The following is a 13,771-nucleotide window of genomic DNA, read 5'->3' as shown; positions in this document are numbered from 1 at the left end:
ACGAGGTTAAATCATATTTAATGTTAAAACAAAAGGCCACGTGTGAACGTGGGTGAGAATACATGTACGTCCCGGGCACTCTGTTGCATGACGTATGGACCGACTAAACTATAAACAGTAAACACCATTCCTTCTTTGTTGTCTTTGTTTGTTTGTTTTTTAACGCCGCACTCAGCAATATTCCAGCTAAATGAAGCGGTCTGTAAATAATCGAGTCTGGACCAGACAATCCAGTGATTGACATCAGGAGCATCAGTCCACACAATTGGGATCGATGACATGTATCAACCAAGCCAGCGAGCCTGACCAACCGATCCCGTTAGTCGCCTCTTACGACAACCATAGTCGTCTTTTCGGCAAGCATGGGTTGCTCAAGACTTATTCTATCCCGGATCTTCACGGAGATTTGTTGTCATATATCCCGAACTTCCATATACGTTTTGGAAATATCTGCATATGCCAGTGTAGAGAATAGGTCTTCAACAACCCATGGTTACCGAAAAGGCGATTAACGGGGACAGATGGTCAGGCTGGCTGACTTGGTTGTCTTGGATGTCAATCACTGGATTGTCTGGTTCTATTATTTACGGCCCGCCGTCATATAGCCGGAATATTTTTGAGTTTGGCAGACAAACAAACAAAACATATGCCATTGATCTAAGTTTGATAAATGTCTTAAATACCGACGATACCTGCTGTACAATAAATGGTCTCAAATGCAGAGAATAATGCAACGCATTGCTCTATAAATTGCTTATTGTAACCGGTGGCGGTCCGGTAGCCTAGTGGTTAAAATCATCACTGGAGCCCATTGATACCATTTAGAAATATAGCCTGTTCTATATGGAAGTACGCATAGAAATCGGTGCTTATAATTTCCCAGGTGTATATACGGACTCCACAGGATTTGGATGAAATTTATTATCATATCCGTAGATAAACTCTAGCTATTACCAAGACCGTAGCCATGGCTTCACCGGTACCCTATAAAAACGTTTTCAATGACATTTGACGACAATAGGTTAATCAAGGTTGTCACTTTCACTGAATGTCAAAAGTGACTTAAAAGGTTATACATGACAGATACCTTGAACAAATATAAACTTATGATATCATTTTTATCATTTAACAACATGATTGGTACCAGCTTTACGGAGTAGGCGTACACACATTCTGCAAATACGACCTTGACCCCATGACCTTGATCATCAGGTGTCATCTCTATGTTGGAGGTTAATTTGTTCACGGAACCACCTGCTGCGTGGGTTGTCCGGAAACCTACCAAGGACAGGTTATATTATGCATAAATATTATGCGTGAATGTTTTGCTAAAAGCGTGAATCGTGCTTGAGACAAAGTCTGGCATATCTCCTTGTGTTCACGAGTCGTGCCCCGGGACGCCTTTTTGCCTTCACAAAGGGCGGCGAGGTAGCCTTGTGGTTAAAGTGTTCGCTTCTCACGCCGAAGGCCGGGTTCGTTCCCCAAATGGGTGTAATGTGCTATGCTAATTTCTGTTGCCCTCCATCTGTGATATTGCTGTAATATTGACTCACTCATTCAGTCGCTCCCCGACTCTCAGACCGTTGTCACACCCCAAGCAGACGACGGACAGCGGCGGGGAGAGAGAGTCCTTTTCCCCAGAATACGTTCAGTCAGAGACCGTATATCAGTATATGGCATCTGGCCCCGTAACATAACTACCTACGTTTTTATGTCCAATAACCCTGATAACTACAACAAATGTGTTTTGATTTAGTTGAAAACCTAATAAAATACAGTGCTGTTTTAACTACGCGTGATGGAGCCTCTCATAAACATCAAAACCAGGTGTTGACCCGAGCGCACACAGGAAAGAAGTGACGTCCCCCCCCCCGCGGGACACGGTTACCCTTTCTGTGTATAGATGACTCACTTGGCGATACCAACACCTGCTTGACATGGGTTCGAATCCCAGATTCGCCCGACGCACCGGGTCCATAACGTGTGGTTTTAGTTTATTCTTTAATTTTTTTATGTAACCCTTGATCATTGGAGCACAGCTCCGTGACACTTGTCAGCCCCCATATACAGTCTGATGGATTTCGCCTGCTGCACTGCAATAAGTGACTCTAATCTTCTGTTCAAAGAGGCCTTAAATCTGACTCATTCACAGAATAAAAGATAACAGGGTTCATAGAAAAGCTAAAACACTTTCAGGATAAACCGAGACACAGATTTGACAGGAATGTGACCAGTATATGTACTTATACATATGTCACACAGTTGTTATCTGTTTAAAGGATAGAGAGGTGGTCCAGTTGACAAAGCGTTCACTCGTTACGCGCAAGGTTTGTGTTCTGTTCTGTTGCTTCCTGTGTGCTAAACAGATGACATTAATGACATATTGCTGAAGGTGGTGTGAAACCTCACCCACTTACTCACTCGTGTAGCGATAATACATGTAAAAGGATTAGTCTGAAGACGTTAAGCAAATAATGAGCTACATTTTATATTGTGGCTAACCAAACAGGAAATGGTTATTTGATGGTGCTGTATTTCATCCGTATCATAGCTGTGTTTTGGACCTCAAGTTTGCAGGGTTTCGGCGACTGTTTTCAGCCAAGTAAGGTTTGTAATATTTTGGTCAAATCTAATTTTCAAGCGTATGCTTTTTCTTTTTCCCGGCAGTTGAATTGAAATGATAATTATGTTATCGGAGCAACTGGTAAACATTGGGAGGTGAGCGGCCGACCATTTAATATTGTTGAGGGGTTCAGGATTGGGGCTGAAGGTTGGGGTTCTGGTTGGGGTTGGGGTTGGGGTTGGGGTTGGGGTTGGGTTTTTTGGGTTGGGAGCGGTTGGGTGTGTGTTGTGTTTGGGGATCGGGGTTGGGGTTGGGGTTGGGGGTGGAGGAGTGGCAATGATGATTTTTGGAGGCGGAGTGTTTTTTTCTATCGACGCTTCAAGACGTCCATTTTTTTAACTGAAAAGGAGGATCCACAACATATGCAGGTTGCTTCAGAATAGTGTGTCCCATAGATTCTTTGTTGTTAGTGTGTTTATGCTCGATTGAACAGTATTTCTTTTTTGTTGCTGTGTGTCAGCTAAACATGAAAGGACAGGATATAGGTCTTAGACGTTTAGCAAACCCGCACACGAGCATGGTGTGGTCAAACCAAGAATGATAATCAGGGCAATTTAAGATTCGAAACCACAATTAATTGTCTATGCGCGCCAGCTAAATATGAGAGGAAAGCGATGCAGGTCTAAGACGTTTACTAAACCCACGCACCAGTATGGTGTGGACAAAACCAAGAATAATAATCAGGGCAATTTAGGATTCGAAACCACAATTAATTGTCTCTGCGCGCCAGCTAAATATGACAGGAAAGCGATGCAGGTCTAAGACGTTTACGACTTTGACGAAAATCAGGCACGGAAATAGTGCTGATAAACCAAAAATCACAATCAAGGCAAATATGAGATTCGAACCCACAATCAGCGGCTTCTGGCACAACTGAAGGACGCACCTCTGCATTGAAAATTGCGGCACCTTTATACGACTTGTACTGGGTCAACCGTACGTTCATCTATATAAACTAAACTATAATCTAAACTATAATATGTGTGTCAGAACAAACCATCTTCCGAAAGGACTTGAAAGAAGTTTATTTCAAAAGTTCCAAGTGTTCAACGAACGTTCTAATTTTCACAAGACCAACATGTTAAGCAGTATTAATGAGATAGACGGTTGTGATTATTTCCTGGAAACGTTCAGATTGATCTGCCTCTCCGCTGTCTTCCCGTTCCGGCCTGTAGCGGTACAAAAGTAAGTTCCCTGATCTGCCTGAGTTACCGGAACTATCTGGAACTCTCTCCACTGTACGTACTCGCTACTTGTGGACAGAACAGGTTCCAGAGAAGGTCCATGTCTTCCTTTGCGCAGTTCAACATTCACGATGTCTGTCCCCACGCCGTTACATTCGATACTGCAGGAATATTGATGACAATCTTTCGCTGTCCCAAATACATCTGAGAGTGAGTAGACTCCGACAAAATCAGCGGGGAACGGTCCCACGTGACCTCTCTGCTTGACGTAGGCGACATCTGTCAAGCCAACGGTGGGCAGATAACCCCCGCTTTGAAACATACTATACACAAACACCAGCCCTTCTTCTGACGACAGGGTGAGACGAGATGACGCAACAGTTTTGGTGGCATCTCTGGAAAGACGGAACGTCCTCCCAAACCTTCCACCAAGTGAGTCATATGGGGTAATTACTTGGACAGGGGGGTTGGTAGAAGTGCCATTGATTCCAACGAAAAACCACCCAACGTCTGGCCTTCTGTACAGGTCCGCGTCCTCTATCTCGATCTCTACGGATATGTCGAATGGCTCACCCGGGGTGTAGGAAATGGGATCCGGTGAAAATCGAATGGAAGGTTCTGACACGGCCAGGTCCCCATCTACTTCATTAAACACGAAGTAATATTCCGTCATGGAACCTCTCAGTTTCAGAGACACGAACAGACCATAAACTGGGTTCCTGACAACCAGCTCCGACTGTCCTTGACCCTTACTGAACGTATCCGTGGCTGAGTCATCTGGAAATCAAGACGTTAAATCTTGCAGAATAAGGGACTGACCCATCAATGTTCTGGGCTGGCCTAGTTTTTTTGGGGTTAAAAACAATAATTTCCTTGCCACTGCTACAGTTATAATTCTCTCTCTCTCTTTTCATAAAACAACAACATTTTTTCAGGACAATCATTGAATAATTGTTTTTCCTGTATAAACTGACCCAAAGTTATTTAGAGTGAGGGTGTTAGTTGGATTGAGCGCCGCCTTGATCGAGTTTATTGGGTGATATTAAATCAATGTGGAGACATATACTATATCAGTTACTGCGCATGCGTGGATAGGTTATGAAGGGACTGAGTAAGTGAGTGACTTGGGTGTGACACCACTTTGAACAGTGTTCAACAGTCGCGACGTGTCAGCTTAATGTGGAAGGAAAGCACGAAGTGATGCAGGTCTCAGAGGTTATTCATTTTGGTGAAACCAACGAGCACGGATATGGTGCTAACAAACCCATAAACATAGCCGGGCTTCGAACCCGCAATCATCGGTTTCTGACGTACCGAAAGTGCGCAACTCTGCTCAGCGAATTGCGGCGCCCTAGACGACTGGATCACTCGTGCCCCCAAAATAGTTAGAATTTTCTGAAATTCTATCTAAGTACTTTTTGCACCCCCATGGAGACATCATGTTAACATATTATCAGCACTGTTCGCTGCTAACCGGATGAATGTGTCAGGCCGTTAGATATCACTTTGGAGCGTTTTGGGGGGTCACATACGTGAATCACAAATTGGCTGTGTCAGGAAAATAACTTAATGACTTTATTGACTTTGTGAATGAATGAGAGGGCTAAATACTAAAACCAGTTCGAGGATGTTAGGTTTTGGATTGGAAATATATTATATGCATTGGTACAACATACTGGAATATAACATGTTGTACTTTATTCAATGTGAATTACTTAAGTAAATTCCAACTTGTATTGAGTCGAAATATGGAAGTGAAGAAATGTTTTCGAAAAGTATATGTATATACATACAGCATACCTGTTTGATTATTTGTTGTTTAACGCCGCACTCAGCAATATTCCAGCTTTATGACGGCGGTCTGTAAATAATGGAATCTGGACCAGACAATCCTGTGATTGACATCATGGGCATAGATCTACGTAATTGACCACCCGATCCCGCTAGTTGCCTCTTACGACAAACATGGGGGAGTTCTAACCCGGGTCTTCACGGTTTAGGCCACCTGTAGTGGTATGATGCATGTATATATATATGGATAGTGTTGAAATAACTTATGTTTATATCATGGATGTGATCACACCTCACTTACATATCAAATCTCCATATTTCCATGCAGCTTCCGCCTGAGTGGGACTCTCGTAGAGGATTGAGTATTTGACAAATCCGCCCTCTTCCACAGCTGAGATACTTAACGCTTTCAGCCTGGCAGGAGCGGTTGGAACACCCTGCGAAAAGATATGATTTGTTTAACATTAAAGTGATTACGGCTTTTCGGGAAGATAAGGTCAACAGATATTGGAGGTCTTATTGAAGGAATATACAGGTATGTTAATTAGCACATACAGTAAACTACGGTTATAACGAACTCAAAGGGACCACTAATTTTAGTTCGTTATAATCGTAGTTCGTTATAAGCATATAAACAGCATAACGACAGCAAATGGTCGGGACGAAAAAGTAGGTTCGTTATATCCGTCAGTTCGTTATAAGCGTGTTCGTTATAAACGTAGTTTACTGTATACCTATTCTGTTTTAAATTTCGAGGTGTTCGAAAGGTTTATGTATGTAACATTTAGCGGTAGTTACTCAAAGATGAGCCACCTCAAAATTTAAAAACTGAATAGGTCAATCTCCATTTTACCCTGACTAAAATGCGTTTTTAAAACGGACTCTTCATGCGCACTCTATCAGGGCAATGATGCGGTCGGAAGTGATTGTCGCTCATTAACAAAATTTAGAAAATTTAACCAATCAATTTAGATCACCTTTCGATGTCTTAAATGTATAATTCATACGCCTATTATTAATTCGACAATACTAGTAACCTCCAAGGCATACAATACAATTTAAGAATGAAAGTATAGTGTAGTGTTTCACTGGAATAGCAATGTCTTAACTGTTTGATTGGCATTCAAGAAGTTGATGAGTAAATAAGGACACGAACTCGATGTATCACTCCAGCTTGATAACGGTGTAAGAATCTACATAGAACGTCGCTTTGGGGGAAATCCAGATGATTTTGGTAGCTATTGTTACCAATGTGTGAATCACCGGCGTATAATTGTTACTTCCGGGTGGATGACACAGACTGTAACTTAAAGGTGTAGTTACAGTCTCCACATAACTGACGCAAGGGTAGGTCGCCATACATAAGTATCAAGTCTCAATGTGAATAGGGCCTTTTATTCTACGATGACTGGTAGGCGTCGACCAAGAGTGTGACCGGGGATCCTGGATTGTGTCATTCGTCACCACTCGCCCCTTTCCGTAACCTGCAAGAAGACTCGTCCCTCTATCGATGAATGTTATCGAATACGACAAACCAATCAGAATGCGCGTATGATTTCGAGTTCTTTGTCAAATAATACCTCAGAAATAATTTTTGATTTTACATATGTCTTGCACCTAAAAATATACACAAGACACAGTTAAATGTGTTCAATCATACTGTATAATTCCACACGTCCTAATGTGCTGTAACTTGCATCTGAAATATATATAACATATGGGGATATATATGTGAACCATTACGCAACGAGTTGACAATTGTTTTAGGTATGCCCGTCTGCGCTAAGACGGAACCCAGTCGCAAAAATGGCAATGAGAGGGGCACGAGTCGCTATTCGGCTCGTCCCGGAATAACACGAGTTGGTCACAAATGGGATCGTGTGTCCCGAGTCAGGTTAGTCGACTGCCACTCCGGTCGAGTCTCTTTCTTAAACCAGTACAATTATATAGTTTTATGCACGATTGTGAATGCATTTATATAAGTTCGCACTACATCCCGATTGGACAATATGAGCAATGAATACTATACAATTTAATTTGAATTATATTGATTTTACCAAATAGACATTTATGCTGACCTGTCTGTAATGAAGCTGGCCGTCACAAAGGACGGAGAGGCCAAGCTGTGTCAATTATCTAATAGTGCTTTTATTGTGTGACGTAAGAGCACAAACTGCGCTAGACGATAAGGTTTTACCTTAATGATTTAACTTCTAACTTTATAATTGTTATGCTTGTAATTTATGCAAATCTGTATGTACATTTTGTAAATGTATACACGTAAAATAAGCTGTATGACTATTTCAGGATCATATTGTGGTCTGTTGAGTTACGAACCTTCTCTAAAATTAATTTCCACAATATCTTTGGGTAGAAAAGAAACTCTCTAGAAACAGTTGGGACTGTTTATGTGGGAAAATTACAGGAAGTTTTATGAATATTGTATTACTATTGTATACCATATGTATGTGGTTAGAAATTATATAACCGAAAACGTTCCCAAAATCTTAAACAAGCTATGGATCAAATGTATAACGCGATTCGGACATAGTTCAGGGCCATTATCGCTTATCGTGCTGGTCAGGGAGGGTCAAGCAGCTATCACACTTTGCCGACCGCCTCCGTGGTCTAGTGGTAGAGCGTCCGCCCGGAGAGCGGAAGGTCCGGGGTTCGATCCCCGGCCGCGTCATACCAAACGACGTTCAAAGATGGTACTTGTTGTTACCCTGTCTGACGCTCGGCATTCAGGGGCTAAAACAAGGACTGGTCGGCTCGGAGTCAGTATACTGTGTCTGAGTGGGGTATTCATGTTAAACTGCGACATGGTATCTCAGTGAGCTAGCACTATAAATCGGCATCAGTCCGGACTAGTACAAGCAGCCACACAAACACACACACAAACATGCACGTCGCTATATAAGTGCAATAATCTTGGACACGACGTTAAACCCCATTTCACCTCACACTTTGCCGAGGTTAGGACTCGGGAAGAGACTACATGTATACGAGTATCATACGAGTACGCTACGAGTGTGTTACGAGCCCCATAGGAGTCCAATAGTAGTCTAATAGGAGTCTATTAAGAGTTGCACACGAGCACAACGATCTCATTACGACCTTACGACTTTCGTACAAGTTTGGTACGAGGTGGAACACTCGTATAGCTCGTCTTAGACTCGGTCAACTCGGCAATAAATTTTGCAGACGATCCTCATACGAGTTCTGTACGAGCACCACAAGGTCGCCACGAGGGTACTACGAGTAGGACGAGTGTGTTACGGGATTGTTACGAGTTTGTTAGAAGTTGGCTGTCGACCCGACTGTTTTGAGCAGTTCCAAAACTCTCGAAGATCAGTACGAGGTATCCGAGTTACCCCGAGTGTAGTACGACCTCGCTACGAGCTCCATACGAGTCAGTGACCCCGGAGTCGGCTCGGGTCCAAACGCAACTCGGCAAAGTGTGAGAGCCCCTTTATGCCAACTTATGACGTTAAGACAAGTATCCATCATCTAAACTGATTAAACCCCCAGGTGCATGTATTATGATAAAATATTGGTATAACTGTGTCCATATTTCCCATGTTAATAGGACCATAACATGTAAATGATGAACACAATTCACTGACACCTGACACACTCACCGACATTATCAAACTTATTAATAGACTATAAGTTCAATTGCCGACGATGTTAAATAGTTATAAGCTGATATTCTAAGACGTGGATCCACCCATCGCAATCAATTAACTTTGGGTTTATTTATTTCTTGATTAACCGCCGCATTCAGGAGTATTCTGTAAATAATCGAGTCTGGACCAGACATTCCAGTGATTGACATCATGCTTGGCGATCTAGGCAATTGGGATCGATGACATGCATCAACCAAGTCAGCGAGCCTGACCACCCGATCCCGTCAGTCAGCTCTTACCACAAGCATGGCTTGTTGAAGACGTATTGTCCCGCGGATCTTCACGAGTCTCAACTATAAGTACAAAAAGCTAAATAGCTGTGAAATGTATAATTTGAATGAATCGCTTTGAGTCAGTGATGACACCAGGTGTTCCAGAAAAAGGGTATGCATGCCCTGTCCTACTGCTGTCGTCACAAATATAAATTTTCCTGTTCACCATTAACTTAGCTTGGTTTATATGTACATTTGTATGTTTTATGTTTTTATTGTATCAACTTCGTTATTAGTCCTGGTGCACATGGTATATGTATGACGCAAGTGCATGTGAATCTGATTTGCACATCTTATGTCCATATGCACTATACGCCTTATCCATCTTTGACTTAATGACAAATGAAATGCACTATATTAAGTGTGTTTAAATTCTTAACATGTTTTAATTATTAGCTTACCACATAATGATATTCGTTTTGTCGTAAACATGTTTAAATTCTTAACATGTTAACGTTTAAAAACGTTTTACTTCTAAACATGTTTAGATTATTGGGACTGTCTGTTTAGGTGGTGTTTAGGCTGTAAGACGATAGTCTATTTTATGGGTTTAGACCCTAAACGTGTTTAGATACAACACACTAAATGTGTATTCCGTTTAGGATTTAAACACATTCCTAAACACGTTTTGTGTGTGTTTACATTTTACAGTGTAATTTCTTAACATGTTAACGTTTAAAAACGTTTTACTTCTAAACATGTTTAGATTATTGGGAGTGTCTGTTGAGGTGGTGTTTAGGCTGTAAGACGATAGTCTATTTTATGGGTTTAGACCCTAAACGTGTTTAGATACAACACACTAAATGTGTATTCCGTTTAGGATTTAAACACATTCCTAAACATGTTTTGTGTGTGTTTACATTTTACAGTGTAATTTCTTAACATGTTAACGTTTAAAAACGTTCTACTTCTAAACATGTTTATTATTGGGAGTGTCTGTTGAGGTGGTGTTTAGGCTGTAAGACGATAGCCTATTTTATGGGTTTAGACCCTAAACGTGTTAAGATACAACACACTAAATGTAGGATTTACACACATTCCTAAACATGTTTAAATCTAAACATGTCTTGTCTATGTTTACATTTTACAGTGTAATGTTCAATATGTTGCTCATTTACCTTTGCATTCGTTTTGATCCAAAAACCTTCATTGATGAGACACATCATGGCATGCATTGAGAACACCTTGTCTAAATTATCGAATAATAATTTGGAGTACCTACACTCTATTGTCTAACACCCCAAGACCCTGATGAATATTTTAACTCATTAAAATCAGATCATTTACTCCAATAAGATACGTTGACGGAGTGAAATATCTTATTTAAATAAGTCATAACAAAACGTTCAACTTTATGGATAACAACTTATGATTTATTGCATATAGCAACGTTTCGATGTAGATTCTTACACATTTATTAGGCTAGAGTGATAATCATTCCAATATGTATACATCGTGATACTCTGACGCACAGTCCCGAACCATATTAATTTTCTTCCAGCCCACCCCTGTATTGCCATTTTCTCCAAACGAAGCAAGTCTAGATTCAGGTTTGAATACACCATCTCACTGAGGCTTCTTTACAATTTAAATGTAGTTATTTGTTTCTTTTTAACTGTTATATTTTCAGGACTACGCGTTCGTCTAACCTCGCAACTGAAGTGAAGGTTTACTTACTGAACATAGCGTTGATACCAGCAGCACAGCTACAGCAGAGAGCGGCGCCATCATTACGGTTCCCAGGGTAACCTCCTATGTGATTAAGGACTTACAACTCGACGTTATATCCGGCCATTTCATCAACTGACATTCAGCTGATCCATCCACGAAAGTAAAAATAGAAAACGAATTTCAAACTTTAAAGTCGTGCATGCCACATCTACATATGACATTGATCGTATTTTGATAATAAATGTCTAAATTACCACAGGTCATCGCTGAACAGCTGGCGGAAGGGGACTGCAGGTGGTTGTAAATACTGAGTCATATGATATGATATGAAGAAACTGAAGAATCAATTCGCCTGTTTTCATTACATCGATTTCAGTTAAAATGTTTTTCAAGAGTTTGTCGTTTTGTAAATTAAAAACAAAATGTTTCGCTAGAAAAAGAATACTGGATAGGGTTTCCAGAATTGGCTGGTTTATATGGAAACTTGTTTCCTGGCGTGTAGTAACGACTTAATGCAGAAAAGGCATGTAAGTGAATATAAATAATTTAACTACTGACATCTGACTTTCTTAACAGCTTGAATAGTACTATAATATGTAAACGTACCAAGCGTTTAAGGGCACATCGATAATAATGTAAGAACGTTGTTCACGTCCGTCTGTCCAGCCAGCTGATGACGAAGTCATACAGTACACTACGGTTATAACGAACACGGTTATAACGAACAAACGGATATAACGAACTAACTTTTTAGTCCCGACTAAATGCTGTAGTTATGCTGTGTATATGCTTATAACGAATTAAGGTTATAACGAACTAAAATTAGTTGTCCCTTTGAGTTCGTTATAACCGTAGTTTACTGTATATCCAAAACAAAAGAAAGACAAAAAGCTCGTTGTTAAACAGTTGTTATAACGTTCACATTTCACATTTTACATTGTTTTGTCACGACCACCTAGAAAGTACCTATGCACATTTTTATTAATTTAGGTTTATAATTTAAAATATGATTAAAATGTTAACACAGCCATGACATGTTAGATCTAAACATGATTAGGAATTTGTTCAAATCCTAAACGGAATACACTTTTGGTGTGTTATATCTGGACGCATTTAGGTCTAAACACATGAAATGACCTATCGCCTCTTAGCCTTAATACCATATGAGCACAACATACCCATAATCTAAACATGTTCAGAATCTTAACACGTTAAAATATCGTTAGTTTTTTAAACATGTTTAGAATTTAATCACGTTTAAACATATTTCATCTTAAAACATGCTTCGAATTTAAACAAGTTAAGAATATAAACACGTTTCAATAAAGTGCATATCATTAATCAATAAGTCAAATACAGATAAGATGTGTGATAAATATTGAAATTGGTTGTGCAAAACAGATTCACAGGCACCTGCATAAACCATATACAACCAGGACTGTCAACGAACTTGGTACAATATTAGCATCAAAATATACAACTTAACCAAACTCGGTTTATGTAACAAGCAAAATTGACACAGATGGTATCACAGTGAATCAGGAGATTTGTCAGGCTAATATCCCGCCGAGGTTCAACAATCTTTGTCTGCATGAATGTGTTGTTGTTGTGTGACTCATAGTTTTTCTCATATACAGGAAGCTGACAATGAATTTGATCACTACCACCCACTCGCCCTCAAATTAATCCATCAATCCATACTGCTTAAATAGCTTTAACCATCCCACCCACCCCCACACACTCACTTCTGTATCCCCATTAAAAGCTAATAAAAACACAGAAAGCACCCTTTTTTAAACTTACCTACAATGAATTTCAAGGTTGGGGGGTGGGGTGTGTGTGTGTGGGGGGTGGGGTGGGGTGTGTGTGTGTGTGTGTGTGTGTGTGTGTGTGTGTGTGTGTGTGTGTGTGTGTGTGTGTGTGTGTGTGTACACGTTTAGACTCTAAACGGTGTAGCTGTTAAACACAACCCTTAACATATTAAGACCTAAACATGTCAAATGTATGGGACAAGGGACGTGTTTATGTTTGTTTTTAGGATCTAAACATATCAGAGCGGGACAGGACTCAACCCGAAAAAGTCCGAGAATCTGTACTTACAAAGAAAGTGTTATCCCAAATATGACACTTGTTACATTTGACCACCTTCTAAATGGCATTGTGTGTTCATAGCTTTCGGCCATGGGAATCGTGCCAGTTTACACTTGTCAGAGGGGTACACAAAGTGCGTGATCTAGACTACGAGTTGTCAGACTTTCATTTTTGTAGAAGCCTCGGTGGCTGAGTGGGTTAGATCGCTGACTTCATGTGCTGGCGATTAGGTGCCTCACTCTGAAAGTGTGGCTTCGAATGCCGGACGGGACTCAACCCAAAAATGTACGAGAATCTGTACTATACAAAGAGTTACAAGGCATTTGTTAAACATATCTCATTATTACTATTATCTGTAATGAAGGATATAATCATTATGGCCGGAAGCAATCACACAAGCTCCGATCAGCGGTATATAACCTAGTGTCAAAAGGGCAGTGCACTGGAGAC

At 40.6% G+C, this 13,771-nt stretch overlaps 1 protein-coding gene across 1 annotated transcript; it reads right to left on the bottom strand.

Annotated features, from left to right (window-relative positions):
* Positions 1–3,664: 3,664 nt before the first annotated feature.
* LOC139445852 (uncharacterized) lies at positions 3,665–11,336 on the bottom strand. The gene is made up of 3 exons (XM_071227081.1): positions 11,237–11,336; positions 5,900–6,035; positions 3,665–4,584 (listed from the first exon to the last, which is right to left on the bottom strand). The coding sequence occupies exons 1-3, from the start codon at positions 11,288–11,290 to the stop codon at positions 3,737–3,739; spliced, it is 1,038 nt and encodes a 345-aa protein (XP_071083182.1). The 5' UTR covers positions 11,291–11,336; the 3' UTR covers positions 3,665–3,736.
* Between the last annotated feature and the right edge of the window lie 2,435 nt (positions 11,337–13,771).

The sequence above is a fragment of the Haliotis cracherodii genome, unplaced genomic scaffold (genome assembly GCF_022045235.1).
Source record: "Haliotis cracherodii isolate W230 unplaced genomic scaffold, xgHalCrac1.p SCAF_6, whole genome shotgun sequence".
NCBI lineage: Eukaryota > Metazoa > Mollusca > Gastropoda > Lepetellida > Haliotidae > Haliotis > Haliotis cracherodii.
Note: the sequence above shows the minus strand (reverse complement) of the source record. Positions and strands in the feature narration are given on the sequence as shown.